Genomic DNA, 20355 nt, shown 5'->3' with positions numbered 1-20355 from the left:
ATTGATAACAGGCTACTTGGTTCTCATGTGAATCCTGTGGCATGTGAACAGGTCCAAAGCTGTTCAATGGAGGTGTAGAATGAAGATCTTAGTTCTTTGTGATCACTTCAGCAGAACACAGGTGGTACAAACAAAAGTTCAACTTATCAAGACATGAGACCATCACAGTATTACAAAAAGAGTATAAACTTTCCTTGGACCAAATGGATATTCCAAAAAACAAAAACAAAAAAACAAAACAACAACAAACCAAAAACACACAGATACAATTCTGTATCTACTGCTTATATACAAAACTTGAAAGCACACCAGGATCTGAAAGTCTTTTCTGCAATTATATGGTGTAGTGAGTTTGGCACTTCATTGTAATGAAATTTCCAATGGCACAGTCCTTATCTACAGCAGCACATAACCTGCAAACACTGGGCAAACATCCTGTACAGGAAAAGTGTCTTTGCTGCCAAGTCTGACGAAAGGAAAAAAGGGTTTTTTTTTTTTTGTTTTTTTTTTTTTGTGTGTGTGTGTGTGTGTGTGTGTGTTAAATCAAGAAAACTAAAGGAGGGGTGAAGGACATCTTTGGACTGCTTCTCTCAGTTCCTGCTGTCAGACAATCTGAAGTACGTTCCTAAGTGTAGCCTAGGGGGAAAAACACAAACATACACACATATACACACACAGTGAAAATACAGCCAAATTAAAATCAATTCAACTTCACAAACTAGAGTGATACACATACTTGGGGTGGGGGCTAGGGGAAGCTAGTGCTTTCTCAAACTGCTCTAAAAAATCATTCATTGGGAAAAAAGTTCCACTTTAAAAAGACCCTTCAGCATTTGATTTGTATCAAATGTACTCATTTATTGAAGAGCTCCTAAAAAGAGGAAGCCATCTAACTGTCAAAAAATCTTTAAAGCAGTTAAAAAGATGCTTTCTTGTATTTTTAAGCTCAAAAGGCAAATGGATAAGCTGCAAAAAAGGGGGTGGGGAATGGATAAAAGATGTCTTGCTGCAAGGGACAGTCAGTTGATATCAAGAAAGTCCTAACGATGGAGACACGTGGCAAATTACCGTGTTCCTCTCTTTTAAGTTCTACTCTTCAAGAGGCCTTTTGATACTGGGGTGAACTTACCTGCTCACTAACTCAGCCTGACACCCAGCTGTGTGTCGTCGTCTTGACACCGTGCGGGAAGCTTTGGTTGGGCAACACATTGTCAAAGTTAAAATCCAAGGTATCTCCATCCATGAGGTCGTTCCGAATTATGGATTCCATGTCACAGTCCAAGCGCTCAATAAACATGCCGTCCAAGTCACTGGGGAGCTTCTCCTGGTGGAGAACGCCCATCCTGCCATAGCCATTGCAGCTGCTCACTGAGGAGTAGCCACCCAGGGCACTCATCTGCATGTGGTGAGGCAGAGGCACTTGTAAAGGTGTCTTCACTGGGGTCAGGCGGTTCATACCGGATGTGTGAGGCATGGTGTTCACTGTGTGGGGCAGGGCACGCCCATTAACTGCAGATGTTTGCTGGGCATGTCCAGGGTGGGTATGGGAGCTGGGATTCATCATTTTATTATGAGATGCCTGGTTGCCATAGGCTGGCATGACTGAATTAGGACCCAACATCACATTCTGGCCCAGAACCCGGCTGTTGGGTTGGGCCACCCCAGGATCAACTGATGACATAATGTCATTATGGGGAGGAGAATCAGAAGTAAGTAACTCCTTCAAGAGTCCCTGTGCACAGTTAAACTGATTCAATCCTCCATAGCTTGATTTGTTGTCCTGCAGTGTTTGCATAGGCATCTGGGACAAAGGGCTCATGCTGGACTGGCCATATGTATATTTTTGGTAGTTTGGACTGGGTGAGTTCAGACTGGTGCTTGGTGGTGCAAACGAGTAGCATGGTGTCTGCTGCATCATGCTGCCAGGTGATGACTGGGTTGAAACAGTTAATGATGTTGGGGATGACAGAAGGTTGAGATTATCCAAAAGGTTTTCCATGTTTTCAGGATTGCTTATCTCAGACAGACTGGGCAGAGTAGAAGCCATCTTTGAGGCAGATGGTGGGTACACCAGAGAATGCACATCCCCATCTCCCAGATCATCTTGTTCCGTCATAATGGGAGAAAGTCTCCCACTAATAGTACTAGCATTAGAGCTAGTTCGAGGGCGAAAGGTACTCCAGTTATCGAAGTCATCGTTGCTGTGGGAGCCAGGGCTCGCAGGCCACTTGGAAAACTGAGATCCAGGGCTGTCGCCAGCACCCTCCTGGCCAGACTGAAGGGATGCTTTTTTCTTGGCAGCTCGGCCTCGGCTCTTAGCAAATTTACTGTTGTTGTCCATGGATGCAGCTCTTCTCCTGGGGGATTTTCCACTCTTGCCTCCCTCTGGATTGAGCATCCACCAAGAACTTTTTCCAGTTCCTTCATTCTGCACACGTATGAACTTGCTGTGTAGAGACAGATTATGACGAATTGAATTCTGTAAAGCAAACACATAATGTCAGAAGTATAATACTTCTCCACTTGGAAATTTAACTATTCAACATGTCTTATATGGAAGACAGGTAAAATTTTAGAAGAATTTATGGTACAGATTGAATCTGAACAGTCATAATAGTTCTAGACCCAATACAAAAGATCTCAAGCTGGTGTAGGAAAAATAGAACCTATATCTTTAAATTAAATAAGCATGAGTAAAAACACCTTTTTATATGGCTACATTTTATGGGGAAATTACAGGAACTGGTTTTAAAAACCACTAAAGTTGGGCAGGGGTTGTGGCTCAGTGGTAGGCACTTGCCTAGCACATGTGAGGCACTGAGTTCCATCCTCAGCACCACATAAAATAGATAAATAAAGGTATTGTGTCATCTACAAATAAAAAAAATTTAAAAAAAACACTAAAGTTTTGCACACTGTAATGCTATGCAAACAGTAGTGAATATCAAGGTACCATCACGACCCCTTTCCATTCCACTATTCCTCAAATTGCTAGTTCTCTTAAAATGGAACAGGCCATTTATACCAAGTGAGAAGTTTTATTTCACTGGGCCCACATTATTGTGGGAGTGGGGAGATGAAACCAGATATATTCTCAGTTAAAACCTAGAAGCCTGAAAACTTCATACCTTGGAATTCCATTAGCCTTTCAAGTTGATAACAGGAAACAGTCAATCTTTTTGTATTTGAGAAAGTTAACTGACCAATAAAGGAAAAATTTCCATTCAAGTAGTACCCCTCTACCCTAATAACCAACTAACTCTATGACCTTGCATTAGGAGCTATATTCTGTCCAAAAAGGTAACTAGAGAGGATAAACAGGAGTGGAGGAACACAATTCTAAATTGTGTGTCTCCACTCTTTTTCTGAGGGATATGGGAAGAGCTTAGAGGGAGCTTAGAGGTATATTGTACAGACAAACCCACAACTGCAAATATATGAGGAAAGAGGACCACAGTCTCTTAGGCTTCAGCTGTAGGCAAGGAAGCCCTAATATAATTCTCCTACTCAACACGTGGCCAGACTCCTGACATTTGGAAGAGCCTATGGGAAACTAGAGCTTATCTGACAGTTTCTGCCCCAGTACAGTTTGGGGCACAGTCACTGTCTGTTCAAGCAGCAGCCTCAGGAGCCTGATCTCTAGTGCAGGAGTAGGACACTGAATATATTAGACCCCTGAGTTCCTTGGCCTCTTCTGCCAAATGGGTGCAAGGTTCAGCTGACTGAGAACCCTCCCTCCCTGCAGTCCCTCTCTGGAGCCACAAAAAGGCTCTGTCCGGATTTGTGGTCACCCAGGGAAGTAGGTACACTACCCATATCCTCTTGCTATTGACCAGGGGCAAGGATGCCCCCAAGTACCCAACACTGCACCAGAGCAGATCCTCTGCACAGCAGGACAGTGCCAGGTACACACACAACCCTGAGTTCTCTTTGTCTTTCTCACTGAAGGAGGTGGAAAACAGAAAGAGGGGTAGAAAACCTTGCTTTCTAAAAGAAGACACAAAAATCACAAGGAAGCCCAACAGTCAGAGCTGAAAAAAACACATTTCAAAATGCTTTCGGCGCTATATTCTGTCCAAGAATTGCAGCACAGCAGCTATGTGACAAGCTCTTCTGCCAGGGTGCCCAGGACACAGGTCAAATACAACTGAACAAAAGCTTTCCTGGCTTGGATGCTAGGCAGGTGCATGGGCACACAGCAGTGACAGTCTCTTGTTTCCAAGACTTTCTCTTCCCACCTATGATTTATCCCCAAATCAAGACACGCCACAAGGAAGACACAGAGGCCATAAATGATTACCCGAAGAGGCTGAGGACTACATTTCTCTGTGTTCAATTTCATTCCCATAGATCCCCAAAATCTCAAAGAAAGGCCTCCTCTCTCTCTCTCTCTCTCTCTCTCTCTCTCTCTCTCTCTCTCTCTCTCTCTCTCTCTCTCTCCTACAGACTTATCTGCTATGCCCACAAAACTCTGGCAAACCAAGTTCTCAACTCTTTCTTAAAAGCAGCAGCCTGCCTGGAGGAGCACTGGAATGCAGCCAAGCGCTATGACCCTGCACCCTGCAACGCTGTCTACACACTGGAAGTCTGGGCATTTGCACAACATTCCATCATGACAGTTTTGTTCTCTGAACACAATAGACACACAGATAAGCTCAGATGAAACCTCTGGAAGAAAGGAAGCTTGACTCCTGTCCCTGTCACATTTAGTTAATGATAAAGGAGGAGAAAGATCTTCCCAGATAGCAGCTTCCTGGTTGTCTACACTGACCTGGGGAGAGTGGAGTGCAGCTTTACAAGACCCAAGATGCAAGTGCAATTGAGGGCACTGTTAACAAATACCACAGGAGACATCACAATGAAATCAAAAAAGTTCAAGAAGGTTCACTAATGCAGGTGGGACATATACTAATTCAGTACTCAGGTTTTTTTGTTTTTTGTTTTTTTTAAGCCATAGCAATCCCTTACTTATCAAAACATCACACTGCATATTTTTCTAAGAGGACATTTCAGGTCACTCTTTGAGTAAGAGAGCTGTCTACTAACTCTGCCAACAATTAAAAAAAAATTTTTTTTCCGAACAGGAAAAGGTTCACTGTGCAGGGCTTGCTACATAAATTCCTGTTTTTCACACAGCCAGCAGGACATTAAAGAAGCTATGATTTCTATGGGGCGGGGTTTGGAAAGATGAATCTTGTAAAAATATGTGCTGCTATTACTGATGTTGTGTCTGTTCTTCTATACTGGACAAGAGTGTTATTCACACATGGGACTGTGGCAGAACCATCTGAGACTGCTGGACTCTGAGACACTTTGCTTTTGAACTCCCAACAATTCTTACCTGAAGAAAAAGGCAATGGGTGAGGACCAAGACTCATGTACTACCAATCACACAAATCCTGTGTTTCTGCATGATACTATCAGAGAAAGAGCCAATACTCAATAAACGTGTGCTGCTGACATCCCCAAAACATTAGAGAGGCATGATGTCTTACATACACACCTCTTATGTATCATTCATGTAGCAGTTAGTGCCAAACCACATTGGAACCTATACTGTTCTAGGAGTAGAGAAGGACACAAGAAGGATCAGACAGAGTCTGCCCTCTGTAAGTTTTATGACCTAAGAAGAGATCAAATGACACACATAGGACTGTCCAGGATCATTGACCTTTTTTACTCCAAAGCTGTTACCCCCACACACAGCTTCTGTCTCAGCCCAAATATCCTTTTCTTCTGAAAGCATTTCTTGATAATCCATACATCCAGCAGCTCTGTTAACACGGGACACCTTGCTTATCCAGTTTATGCCTCTGCTATGTGTGGCCCAGGGCATCTGGCTTCCCATGCACTGTGAACTGTTCATGTGAACACAGGAGCCTTGTCTGTCTTCCTGTGCCCGATCTCCTCACAGCACCATCACCAAGTAGGCGCTCAAGCATCTGCTGGACAGACTCATAGCTCCTACACTGACAAGGCTTTGAGAAGATTTAATAAAATAATACGTATAAAATGTTTGCTTCAATCAAAATTAGTGATGTTATTGTTATCACTACCAGGATAATGGTATCTACAGAATAATCTGTTTTGCAGACTTATCTATATTATAAATGTTGGTCTCATTTCCTTATAATCATACCTTCTACTTTTCCCACTAACATGAGGCTTTTATGTTCTTTACTTGAAAGACTGACTGGTCTGGGAGAAAAGCTATGGTATTTTCTTTACCCACCAGGTACTGTCTCCGTCGATGTATTTGCTGACCATTGGCACCAGAATCCTCAAGTATCCTTAAGGCACTGCTACTGCGCCTCACATGCTTGCTGGTACTCTGGACACGGGCAGCATGCGTGAAAAAGTAGCAGCAGGTATCATAGCAGGCTTTTCATGGTCTCTGTCAGAGACTCCATGGAGGTCGTTCTGAGTGAACACCACTGTGCTGTTCTACCACCCAGCCAAAGGAGCTAGGCACTGAGGGGGACCTCCAGAGACTCCCTGAGAACACAGGACAAAATCATTTTACACATGTCCTGCCCAAGGTGCTCTTAATCCTAACCTAAAGCCAGCCACTGAAGTTCAGGAGGCAATCTTTACAAATTTTATTTACTTTGATTCATTGGTATTTATTAATTTATGCAGTACTAGGTACTGAACTCAGTCAGAACTTGCCCATGCCAGCAGATGCTCTACCACTGAGCTACATCCCCCTGCACCTAGTTTAAAAATTTTAACTCATTCTTCTAAAATTCATATTCAAGAATGTGTTATATTAATGTATAAAATATATTTGAATTATATAAATAAATCTTGTGTCAAAGGGTATATGTGCTTTTTTAAAAAACCATTTAGAGACTGCTAGTGTATTATAATAGACTTCTAGGAGCCTGACACTCCAACTAAGACCAAGAGAGCAGAACCAGCCTTGAGTGGAGTCTAGAATTTCTCTGCACCTTCTATCATCCCCACCCCACCTCCAAGGCCTGGTTTTGAAGGGCGTGGTCTTGCCTTCTATTTGTGGCTCTTTGCTCCTGCCATTGAGAGCTGAACTGAACCTGATCTTCCCAGACACTTCTCTTCACCCTGGGCTTCTCTGATCCCAGGTTCCCTGAGTCTTGCCCTTTCACCAAAGCTACCAGCTCAGATGCCTATATGGAGACTACCACCTGCCAGCCAGGATATTACGACTAGTGCTCTATTCCACGTTTCTCCTTGGCAATTTTAAGAATATTCTGGTTTCTATTTTCAATCAAAAATATGACAAAACCATCAACTTAAGCAGAACACATCATGTTCATTACAGTCTGGCTTTCAAGCTTATGTAGCATAACATATGTTCTACTTTATAATTTACTGCTGTCAATTGATCTCATCCTTGGAACAACCCTATGAAGCAGGTATTATTGACCCCACTTTAGTAATGGGGAAATTGAGGCACGAAGAAAAGTTTATTTTTCCAGTTAAGACCTCAAAACAAGTTTGTGTAACTGTACCTGTAACACTGCTGCTGGCTGACAAAATCACCTCTTGGGATTTGCCATCATTATGAAGAATCAAAGGAACACACTTCAGACTGAAGTTACACGTGTGCCCCTTGAGGGAGCAGAAATAATTCTGTTTATTAGTTTACAAAACTCATTTTCTGCCTTAATGAGTGATAAATTTATGCAACATGCTTTGCTTTTATTCCAATGGGTTACCCTTTATGGCAGGAAGCCATAGCAGTTCAAGTGTGAATTTCAGACAGACATATCATCCTAGGAAAGACTGTGTAAAGAGGCTTTGGGGACTCCCAGGAAATGGCAAAAATCCCCAGAGACACCCACCTCCACCTCCTGCCTCCCGCCTCAGCTGCCTGGAACTGCCACCAGCTCTGAGCAATGGTGTTGGTGACAGCCATCTGATCCAACATAAAGAACGTCTTACTAAGAGATCATAACATATAACTAAATGGACTTGTTCCAGAAATTTTAAAAATTTCTTCAAAATATCAGATAAGCTAAATTTTCCCAAAACATCTTATTTAATTCTGTGAACTTTCTCATTGTGAGCAATTGTTGTGCAGACACTCCCAGCATGGCCTTTATTCCCTCCTCCTATTTCCTCTCTTTCACACCATCTCTTCCTACACTTCCACAAGTCAAAATAAACTAAAGAGAAAGTAGGAAAATCTCTATTCAACACAGAGTTCCCATTAGAGTTGCTAGTAAAACAACAACTTTTAAAAATAAAACAAACACAAGGAAAACACGTGACCTTTAGTCAATTTTTTTTTTCCCATGTATGAGGGGGTGTTTTAACTGGGGACTGAACTCAGGGGCACTCAGCTACTAAGCTATATTCACAACCCTATTTTGTATTTTATTTAGAGACAGGGTCTGAGGTGCTTTGCTTTTGTTGAGGCTAGCTTTGAACTTGAGATCCTCCTGCCTCAGCCTCCTGAGACACTAGGATTGCAGGCATATATCACCATACCTGGCTAGTCAATTACAAGTAATGTCAATAGACACCTTATGAATAGCATGTAATCCGACATTTAAAAAGGTATTGTAACCAAGGTCTGCTACAGATAGATAATCTACACATTTACACACCTGCAGATAGCTAATTTACACTTACACCTGATGTTCTTTCATTAAGGTGATTTCACCTACCAGAACACCTTCCTTTACGCATGAACATCCTGAAGAACACCCACTTACACTGAGGTCTTAGAGTTTTTTTCTGTGATCCCAGAACTATGGACAGAGACTCATGGCCTCATAAAACCAAAAACACTCTGGTCGTCTAATACTTGTGGGGTTTGTTTGTTTGTTAGGGAAAATGGTGTTCTGGAATATTAAAATGCATATGGAAAACTCATGGGTGTTTATTTACAAAGAGTAGAACCACATGTGGCTTTAGTCCTAGAAGAAATTTAAAGTAAGTATCAAGAACATATAATGAATGACCTTCTCCCCAGCCAATTAATCCTTAGCTACAGTTTGTCAAACCACTACAGAAATACATTTAGCTCTAAAACCTTTATCTGACTCAGATCATGGGAGATAATGCTCTCATGCAAGACAATACCAAAAAGACACAGGTTAGAACTTGGGTGTTGAGAGAAGTCTTATGCATCTGGGAGATGCCTAGTATAGCACAACCTAAGATGTCATCTCTAGAGTCAGCCCTGGCTGGACCACTCTGGGCAATTATGCTTGTAAAGCAGCCATTAGTATCACAGAGGACTGTGAGGGACTAAATGGCCAGCATGCATATACCTGGCACATAACCTGATGCAAAGTTAAGGCAATAAACACTGGCTATTTTGTTATAGGAAGTAAAGGAATATATAAACAGGAATTTTTAAGCCATCATGAATGGTTCCAACTTGATTAAGTCATTCATCACAAACTTCCTGTTTAACAGGCTTCCTCAGGCTCATTACCATGTCCTCACAACTGAGCTGCAATCCTTCACTTACAGAAAATTCTTTCTGTAGGAAGATTGTAGATTTAAAAGTTTGAATTTTTAGTGTATTCTGTCAGCTTTTTTGGTGACCTATTTGGAACAAAGTGTGTCCATGCAGTTGTTCAAGGAGAGGGAGACAGACCAGTTGACTGATGAGAGATCATATCCAGGATGGCAACTATCAGAATGATGCTCTTTCTCAAACACCACTCACTCCTGACCATTTACTTTATGAAGAACAAACCCTAAAAGAGCCTCCAAGACTGAAGGAGAGGCAGGGAGTTCCAGGACATACAACATATTGCAGGGCATGTTTGGTAAAGAGGCAAGTTACAAGTGATGGATCCATGGTATTAAGAAACAAAGAAGGAAGGTGGTGGCACCACTGTCCTAAAGGAGGATGTTCTCAATGGAGAAAACAGAGGATGATCTATGGTTTGCCAGCTAATATCCTTTTTATCAGCCAACATCCTATTTCAGAATAACACTTCAGCCTATAACTTCATACATTTAGAATTGAAGGGAAAAAAACCTTCTAAGATAGAACAGAAAGTGCATTTAATGGTATTAAACTATACCAAGCTTTTGCTTCTCAGAAGGCAATAATTTTAAAAAAGTACAAAGCTTCCTTTTACCATGAATCTTAACTGTGTCCCATAGGAAAGCCCTGTATCAAATGAAGCTACTACAGTTTCATGGAAGGTAGGACAAAAATTTTAATTTTCAAAATGAGAACATGGAAATCTCATACCATTCAGTGCTGTGTGCTCTATGCACTATCAGAAACAAAGTCTCCGAAAAGACAAAACAACCAACAAGCATCTAGGGGAAGATCACCAAATCACCAGGCATTCATCTTAATCACTGTCCTTCTATAACCTCTGCCTCTGCTTAAGCTGAGCCTGGAAAACATGACACTTCATAGGCTTGGGCCTAATACTGCCACACAAGCCAACAAGGCCAAATTTCCAATGAGTGTCATCAACCCTGGCTAAATAAGGTTCCAGTGGTGAATATCCAGAGATTAAATTTCACTTAGCTAAATTTCTTTTAAATGCCTTGGTCTTGGGGTGGGGTTGTGGCTCAGTGATAGAGCACTTGCCTCTCATGTGTGAGGCACTGGGTTCGGTCCTCGGCACCACATAAAAATAAATAAATAATAAATAAAGATACTGTGTCCATCTACAATAAAAAAAATATTTTAAAAAATGCCTTGGTCTTTTTTTAAAAGGGGGTCCATAGGCTCCCAAGGATTTCAAAGTGGAGCTTGTTTCTCCAGGGATTAATTCCGTTTCCATGCAGCATGCAGGCATGCTTGGTGACTCTTTAACTCACTCACCACCTCCTCCCCAGGGAAGCACAGAGAACAGGTAACTGCCAAGGCCACGTGGGCATCCATAACTCTTCTACCAGTTCATCTCATAATCCAAAAGAGCCATCCTTTCAGAAACTTCAATTTACCTAACTACCTAGAATACACACTCTCTTTCCTTCTTTTGCCAAATGGCTCTCTCACAAACACAGGGCCCCACCAGAGGAGAATATTAAGAGGAAACTCATTTGTTGCTAAAGTAATTCTGCTGTTTCCTAATGAAAATCTTTGTCTATTTTATAGGCCATACCATTTTTTTCCCCTAATCTGCAAACCCACAGCATTACAATGCAATTAACTATCTTATCTATTTGGCTACCTCAAGAATAAGGCAAAACAAGATAAAATCCAAAAACAAAGAGCACATTAGGAGTTATTCTCTCCCAATGAAGAACTTAAATTAAGCATAAAAGGAAGCAATAGCAGATCAATAGCTGAATCAATTTAAATGTTTTCTAAAATTTTAAAAATTAAAGTGAATTCTAAAGTATTTGGTCAGAGTTATAGTGATGAGCCCATTGATCCTATTCATGTTAGGTAAATGTATACTCAAGATGTGTGCCCTAAATTGTTTTTTTAAAAGCCAAAGAAAACTTGATGGATATATTCAGAAGAACACTGAAACTGAACTTTGACAAATTAAAAAATCTCTAGAAATATTTCACTCATAGGAATGAACTAGCTAAAATTGCTTTTTCTTCTGAGTATGACTATTATCTGGAAAATCTAAGGAACAATTAATTCACTGGATACACAGTCTATTTACTAAGAACTGCTAACTCTAAGTAAACAGAATAAGATAAAGCACAAAGTTTAGGCTTATCTGTTGTTCTGTTTTTGCTTTCTATTTTGGAATCCAGAGATGATGATATTAATTACAAAAAGAGCACCAAAATTACAATGTAGGGTTCTCCTGTAAGGTTTGCACAGAATCCATCAGCTTGCCTGTTCTGTTAGTTAGGAAGCCAAATGCAACTATGACTCATGACCATGAAGTATACCCTGCTGGGGGTTATCTCCCAAAAATTCTTAAAAGCTTGTCCCAAATCATATAGGTATGAAAATTTGTTGGCTGACCCAATACTAGCAAAACTATTTGGTCCCAGGATTACACTAAGGTAAAATTCCCCCCACTGTGGAGACAGCCCAAGCCAGAGCTGTTCCCAGGTTTCCCACAAGCAACAGGGACCACATCACTAAGTAGAATGCAACTCTACTCTAATAAGACTCAGTAGCTGTCTGTTGTGTAGCAACCCTACTCACTATACCCTCCTTCCAAACAACACTGAACATCCTGAAGAACACCCATTTACACTGAGGTCTTGGAGTGGGACCACCCACACCAACTGCTGCTCTCTCAGCACCACCATAGTCCCAGCCTATTCAAGGACTTCAAAATATCTGCAAACATCTCAGGAGTGCTGTGAACCCTCAAAACCCTCCACAATGTATCTACCCAAAAGTGATGCCTCCCCACAATAGACATAACACCTTAATCCTCTATAAGACCAAGTTTCGCCCAATGTTAGCAACCATGCTTGGTGCTACATTTCCACCTATGGCTGCCACGGTACACATAATCCCAGTCTTAGGAGTCTGAGAAGAACCCAAGTTCTAGTGAGGTCAACTTCAGCAACTTAGCAAACCCTGTGTCAAAATAATAAATAAAAAGGGCTGGAATGTAGCTCATTAGTAAAGTGCCCCTGGGTTCAATCCGTAGTACCAAAAAAAAAAAAAAAAAAATCCACCTCTGTTTGAAAACTAAACTGAACATAAAAGGAGTATGAGTAGTAGCCTACTGTCTTGCATAGTCACAGAAGCAAGTTTGGTGATGCCCACAAAGGGCTGGCAGCCTACGACTAGTCTTAGTCAAGACAGGCCAAGGACAGTTTCAAGTTAAGTATGTCCTGTGTCAGCTTTAAATGACCTAGAACATTCCACTATGAATTCTTTGGGCTCTAGAGAGGAAAGTGTGTTAAGCAGGACAAGAAAGGAACACTGAACCACCCAAGGGCCTACATAGGAGTGAGGGCAGTTCTTTGTACTAAACTCTTTTAACAATGCAGTTTGAACCCCTGCCTTTTTTTGGAAACATGAATAAAACTGTAATCATGAATTCAAAGTATAAGACTATCTTCATAAATCTCCAAAGATAAAAACTCATAGCTGCCTCTAAGTTAGGAATATCATTTTTAGGAAGGTACTGTGCTCTTAACACACTGATTACTCACATTGGGGGATGAAAAAACAAAGAGCATTCTGTACAATTAGTTTTGCCTTAAAAATGCGACAGACAAACTAGCAAAGGAAGAATGAATGATCAATCAAATGAACCATCTTAGGATGATTCAAACCAGTGGAAAATTGAGTTTCACACACACCAATAATTAGTGATAGTACACCTTAAACTCCTTTCTTTGGAATTTTAGCCCTCCTTCTTTTTCAGTGTTATCGTTTTTAACTTCCTCTAAAAGAACTGAATAGCTACTATTATGGATGGACTCTTGCACACACTACAATTAAAACAAAAAAATCTTTTCCAAGCTACTACATTCAAGAATGGTACTCTAAGTTATATGTGCATGTGTGACTCATCACTATATATGTTTACTAGGCAACACAAAGCAATGCAGAGTGCCTTTTTTTTCCTTTTCTTGAAATTATACATTTGCCAATATGATTGAGTAGAAAGAGTTTGTATGTATCAGTAAGGTCATTAACTTTGCATGTGAACCTGAGTTGTACGATGCCCTGGTGCCTCAGTACCACACGACCCAAAGGTGTGCTGAGAAGATGAAATGAGAACATGTTTGGAAAATACAAAGCATGTTATAAATATAAGGAATGCTAACAATTTCAAGCATATTACAGAATTTTTCAAGAAATTCATGATATTCTAGAATAAAACAGTTCTCTAGAAGAAATTGCTAGCTTTACTGTCACAGACACTTAAAATAACAAAGATGTAAGTTAAAATAACAAAGATGTAAGAAGTAGAATCAGATTAATAGATCACTTAAGCAATTTCTACTGCCCTCTAAGACCACTTTTCTCTAAACTGACATGTATTCTCTGGTATTTCAGTTTATTTTCTGTATTTTTATTACAGAGAAAAGTAGTTTAGTAAAGTTCTGACAACCCAGTTAAGATTGCAATAGATGGTTCAAAATTGTTCCATGAATGAAAAAAAAATCATTCTTCCTACCTACCCTCTAAGTTTTATGTCTTAATTATTTTTAAAAAGTGTATCATACATTTCTATCAAATAATTCATGCAGACAGACACTAATGTATTAGACATCCATTTTAGTTCTCAAAGTAGCTATAAATTAAGCTAGGAATGTAGCAAGCAATTTTAGAACAAAATATACATTTTTTTATGAGTCTCCTTGGTTGGATTATTCAGCTGCAATTAGATATACACCTGACCATCCCAGAAGAAGCACGCAGAGAATCAGGGCTATAAAGAACATGTCCAGTTGGTCTGTCCCAACAGATTCCAAACCTCTGCTGGGGGAATAGGATAAAGATACAAACCAAGGAGAAAAATTTCACAGATTCTTGAGTAGGTCATTTTTATTGGGAGTACAAACCAAAGACAAACTTTTACTTCCATTCTTATCATTGAGAAATCTATGCAAGACCATGAGCAAAACCCTAGTTGAAGTAGATCTACTGTAAACTAATGACAATTTCAGAATTAATTTATCTCCAATCACATTTTAACAACATACACTAGGATTTGGGAACATAACCAAATCAATACCAAGAGAAGCAATTTCATTTAACAAGTATTAACTGAACCCCTACTGTATACTAGGTATTGTGGAATGACAAAGAGGCATAAGAAACTCTTGCCTCCAACTGTCATGCTATACAAATGGAAGGTGACAACAAAAAACGTATAGTGGCGCATGCTCAAAACAAGAATGAAAAGACCAGAACTGGAATTGGAACTAGAATATGAATGAAAGGCAGGATTTGGACTGCTGGAGAAAAGGAGAAGGAAATTATTGATGTGAAGGCAGAAAATGCATTAAAGTTGATGGGCATACTATGTGGCAGTTAAGACCATGTGTTTTAAGTGTCTGTGACAGTAAATCTGTATTCCAATCTGGTCATCATACTTTATGCCTGAATTCTCTTAAATGAATGACTTGAAATTACTAACGGCACTGACTGAATTGCTGAGTATTAAGTATTCCACGGGTACAAAGTGTTCAATGAGTGTTAGCTATCAGTATTTGTTAAGGAAAAAAAATTTACAATGCTAGCAATGCATATCTGGGGAAGAAAGGAGGTTAGCACTATATCTGAGTATATCTGAGTTCAGAAACAGAATGGGGGAACCTAAAACACCAGCTCAGAGCATGTATTTTATTTACGCAGAACACACAGAAGAGCAAGGAAGAGGTCAGAAGCCAACAGTATGAAGTTGTAATGGACAACCTAGAGAGAGTGCCAAACCTTCTTCCAACCCCAATGGTGGGAAAGGAGGAGAATTAGGCTCTACTTGGAGAGGAGGAAGATATTTTTGATTATCCAAAAATTTAAATATGTGTGGGTGTCTGTATTTTTATGTGCACATAAATTTCTCTTGATAAGTAAAAGCATCTGCTATGGTTTGTTCCTCTATGGGTTCATGTGTTGGAAGCCTAGTCCCCGAGGTGGTGGGACTTTGAATAGGCAAGTCGTAGTGGGTGGTAACTGAGTCGTGACCACCCTGGTGAAGAGATTAAGTTAGCGCTGGTCTCACAGGCACAGGTTAATTCTCCCCAGAGGAGGTTGTTATAAATGAGCAAGCCTGGCCCCTCCTCCTAGATCTCGCTTCTTTTCTTGCCATATGACCTCTTTCAAAACCACCCACTCATCACCCTCACATTTACTCCCACCATGTAATGCCACCTGCCACGTTGCATTACAGCCCGGGAGCCTTCAATAGACACTGGCATTATACAAAACCAGTTTAGAATTTCTGGCTACCAGAATGATAAACCAAAACCTCTCTTCTTACTATCTTACTTACCCTCAGATACTTTGTTATAGCAAAACAAAATGAACAAAGCATCTCAGGGAGCTGCTGTCTTTGGGTACGGTTCTTCCCTAACATGAAGGGCATCCCCTGTTTCTTTCCCATTTAACAGAATGCCTCTGCAGCCTGGGCAGAGAGGAGGGATTCTAAACACAAGTGTCACCCTTAGGACTTCCTCACTCTCAAAATGATGGGGTTTTATGTACAGGCAGCTGTTTGTCTTTCATCTTATGACTAATATGATACTTGGTTGTTTTGGAACTCATGGTCTTATCTCTAATTTTTTTCTCAGCCAGAGGAGGGCAGGATACTTGGGAGGGGACCATTTGTTTTGAAAATAAAATTTAAAAGTCTCCCTTCATGAAGTCTGCTGTGTTTTCAAGTATTTTATCTATCATTCTCAACGTTTGGCATACAAATTCAACTCTTACATTTTGATGGTTTATTTTTGTTTCTTGAGGTCATTTGTCTAGGCTCAACCAACATCTTTCAAGTTGTTTTTAACAGTTAAAAGGAAATAATGCTCTACAATGTAGCCATGGCTTATTCAATGTAAATATGGAGAAAGTGACAACAAATTACTCATAACTTAGTCAATACCCTGGAAGTGCCTAAGAGGATTCAGGGCCAAGACTGACTGACCCGTGGCTGAACTGCAAGGGTGTGAGGCGAAAGAGGTGGCAATCGACTCCCACCCATAACCCCCCAAAACATCTCATTATCGTAAAAGACACTGCAGCTTCCTGTCCCTTCCACACACACAACACACCAGAAGGCAAATATAAATGCATTTATATTTACCAGCCCCCTTCCCCAAATACCTCTCATCTAGCGACAACCAGGTAAGAACAACTTCAAGTAAAGGTGAATATTAAATATTAAAGAAAAGGCAATAAAAGCAGGGATTGATGTAGAAGGCCTCACCAAACACCACACCAAGATGTGCAATGAAAGTCATCCCTGTTCTGGGTCTATATATCTTAAGTCTATCTGTAAGTGCCAAATACTGAATGCTGTCACTTTAGCAATAGTTCATGGATCTTCACCTAACACAGCTGACAAATGATCCTAAAATGCTAATCCTGGAGATTGAGAACTTGTGTGTTCTGTTTAAAACCTCCATGAAATACCAGAGGCACGCTGCTCATGATGACAAGGATTCCCTGCACTGGTTCCCCATCCAACCCCACCTTTGGGCTAGTCTTAATTGCTAAAGCATCTCCAGCCAATGCCTGTGTAACAGCCCCCCATGGACTCTCTACTGCAAGTTCCCCACAGAGCACATTTTCTTCATGGCACACTTTGGAAAATGCTGGTCTCACAGATAGTGGTCAAGAGGTAGCAGACCTAAGAATGACTTTATTCTTGTATATATGATATGGACAATTTTACATCCTGTATGTTTCAGCTTTCTTGTCTATAAAATGGGAAAATAATGCCTGGTCTAACTGCCTCATAGAGAGTTGTAACTGATACAACTGCTTTAAAAAGGGTAAGGTACTACACATTTGTGAAATGCTATGAGAAAGTCCAGAATAGAAAGGGGGTTTCCAACCAAAGAATACACCTATTCTAGGTGGCTTACAAAGCCAAGGAGGAGATAATAAAATGGTGCCTCCTGCACTTTGAAAGACAAAGTAGACACAGACCATCCAAGCCAGGTCAGAGCACTAAGTATAAAGCAGGACCCACTGCCAACCTCTCTTTCCCAAATACCAGACACTAACAGTCAACCATTAGTATCTTCAATAATATACCCTGAGCAGAGTTATGAGGGGAAATGGACCAAACCTCTTCCATCTCCTTAAATCCTTCTGTGAGAAGAAGACAGGGAAACCAGATATGAGAAGGAACAAGAAGAAAGAACAGGAGAAGACAGGAAGAGTATTTTATGATGGAAGTTAGCAGAATGAGAAAAAAGAATCCAGAGACTTCTTCCAGGTTAAAAACAAAACAAAACAAAAAACCACTCTAGCTTTAGCTGTAACACCATCCCTCAGACTAAAAACAGTAATCTGAGGGTCAGCTTCTGGGATCATAGGAACTGAACCTGGAGGCTGAGGGACCATTTATGTAGGTTTTCTCCATTTGTACACTGGGTAGGAGAATAAAGGTAGGACCCCACTAGACCACCCCCCACAAAAAAAAAGCTTCTAGGGCTGGAAAATTCCTGTACAACATCTGGCATTGGAAATCAAGCATGAAATCCCCAAAACCTCTACCCCCACAATATTTGTAACTTAAAAAAAGAAAAAGTGTTGTTACCAATTATGTAAGATCTATGTGGTCCATTATTTACTTTACAAAATTATCTTGATGAATACAATGACACTGCCTCTGGCTGGTGAACATGCCAGGGATTTTCACTTTTTGTGTTCTGTTTTGCTGCTGTCGTGAACTAGATGTGTCAAAATTACAGGCAGAATAACCCTATACTGGGACAACAACAACAAAAAAAAAAACCTTGGCTTTTCCTCTTGTGCATTCACTTAAAAAAAAAAAAAAAAGAATTCCCCACCAAGTGGAATAAATCCAAGTGGCACAGGATACACAAATACATATATGGATGTGTACACACATCTGTGTATGCATATATGTAGTTGCATAATAACCGAATAAGAAGCTGCAGTTTGCAAACTATGTCCTAAAGGTTTTTACTTTTCCCAGAAAAGTTACTTTCCTTAAGCAGAGGATGGAGAACACATTCTATGCAAAACTAGAACAGTGCTGAGGAACACAGGTTTGTCAGATCCAGTTCTGGCACTTAGCAAACATGTGGCCCTGGCTGTGTCATTTTACCACTCTAGGCTTCAATTGCCCCATCTGCAAAATGGGCATGACAGCTGCCACCTCAAAGGGTTTTTGTAAGGAATTAAAATGAGATAATCCTACAATGCACTTAGAAATATTTCACAAAAAAGAATCTCAAGCCAATGTCTAGCCCATCTTCAGGCGAGGCAAGCCTCATCTAACCTCATGGCACCTTCCTGTACATATTAGAAGAGCACCCCAGTGCTGATGTGCTCTTAAGGCAAAACATATGCGGGGCACTTGCTCTTAATGTTTATGCAACCATTATCAGCAGAAACAAAAGATGCTTTCCTTTGAAGGTGAAAGTCACCCAAGCAAGGCACTGAGGAAAATAAGTGTGAAAGTCCCTGAACTCTCATGGCCATAAGCAAAGAAATGTTAGAATAAGGTAAGGCTCCAATAAAAATTTCCAGGGTATCTCTAAGCACTCATCTTCACCCATGTAAACCCAGTGTTTGGTTAGGTAGACATGGGCCTTCTTAGGGTATGGCAGGGCACCGGGTATGGCAGGTCATCAACATTTTTTAATGGTACTTGAAGCTGGGATTAGAATGCAGAAGAGGACCTTCAGCTTTTCCAGGATGTAACCAGTATCCAGAGTACTACCAGGTATCTTAGCCAGGTTGTGACACTGAATAAATCCTGAAGAGACATTGCTTGAAAGCAAAGTGAGCACAGAGCACCAACAGCCTGCATGCTGGCTGCTATAACACATGCCTTCACCTTTGAAGCCGTGAGAACTTGCAGAGGGTTGTCCCCATACAATAGTACAAATATGTTTTTAAATTGGGAAATCAGCTGTCCCTTGATCAGTCATTCCTTTATCATCAACAGAACTTTAATTAGCCACCATCTGCTTCCTGTTTTATGCCATATTCTTAACTTTCACCTGTTTGGATTAAACTGCAGCAACTATGCTCATAGAAAATAGAAACAACTTCTCTTATGGCATGCAATTAATTGTCATTAAGCAAATATTAGGCTTTTCAAAATAATGCATCACCAATTCAACTATTTTACATAAATTACAGTGCTCTATACTAAAAATTCAACATAAATTCTCCCATCAAGTTTTTTCAAACTTTCTGGCTTCCATTTCCTGATTTTACTGTTAAGTACAGTGAGGAGGGCAAGTCACATAACAATCATGGTCAGATCTCAAAAACATAATGCTGACTTTTTAAAGAAGAAAAAGCTATTGAATATTCATAGTGTGTGTGTGTGTGTGTGTGTGTGTGTGTGTGTGTGTCTGTCTGTCTGTCTGTCTGTCTGTTAAGGCAAGCCTACACAGGATTTATGGACCCCCACCTATCAGCTCAGACAGGAGGCAGGCAGGAAAGGTGCCCCTTAGACACCAGCTCTGGAAGTAGTGACTCTCTCTGGGAGGCAGTAGGGGTATTTTTACCAAGATGCGTGGTATTTGTCAAAACTGGCAGGTAGAATATGGGTACTAATTATATTAGCCTCTGAGCCTTCCTGGATGTTTGGAAGTTACACTGGTTGTATATTCATAGTAAAGTTCTCTCTGATTCATCCTACTGTTTTTCCCATTCCCATCCCTCCTCCCTTCTCCCCATTCCCCCCCGTCCAATCTGGGGAACCTCCACCCCCACATCCCACCTACTGTGAATATTTCACAGAATTGTAAGAGAAGTACAAATAGACAGTAGCCAACAAGGAAAGCATACAA

General features: G+C 40.6%; 1 protein-coding gene across 1 annotated transcript in view; it reads right to left on the bottom strand.

The window, feature by feature from the left end:
• Positions 1-511: 511 nt before the first annotated feature.
• Positions 512-20355, bottom strand: part of Foxo1 (forkhead box O1) — an 88183-nt gene continuing 68339 nt past the window's right edge. Inside the window, 2 exon segments of the mRNA NM_001282256.1 lie at positions 512-636; positions 1130-2479. Of these exon segments, the coding sequence (NP_001269185.1) occupies positions 1142-2479 (1338 nt within the window). The 3' untranslated portion in view covers positions 512-636; positions 1130-1141.

The sequence above is a fragment of the Ictidomys tridecemlineatus genome, chromosome 6, assembly GCF_052094955.1.
Source record: "Ictidomys tridecemlineatus isolate mIctTri1 chromosome 6, mIctTri1.hap1, whole genome shotgun sequence".
NCBI lineage: Eukaryota > Metazoa > Chordata > Mammalia > Rodentia > Sciuridae > Ictidomys > Ictidomys tridecemlineatus.
The sequence above is the reverse complement of the archived record's forward strand: the minus strand, read 5'-3'. Positions and strand labels throughout refer to the sequence as shown.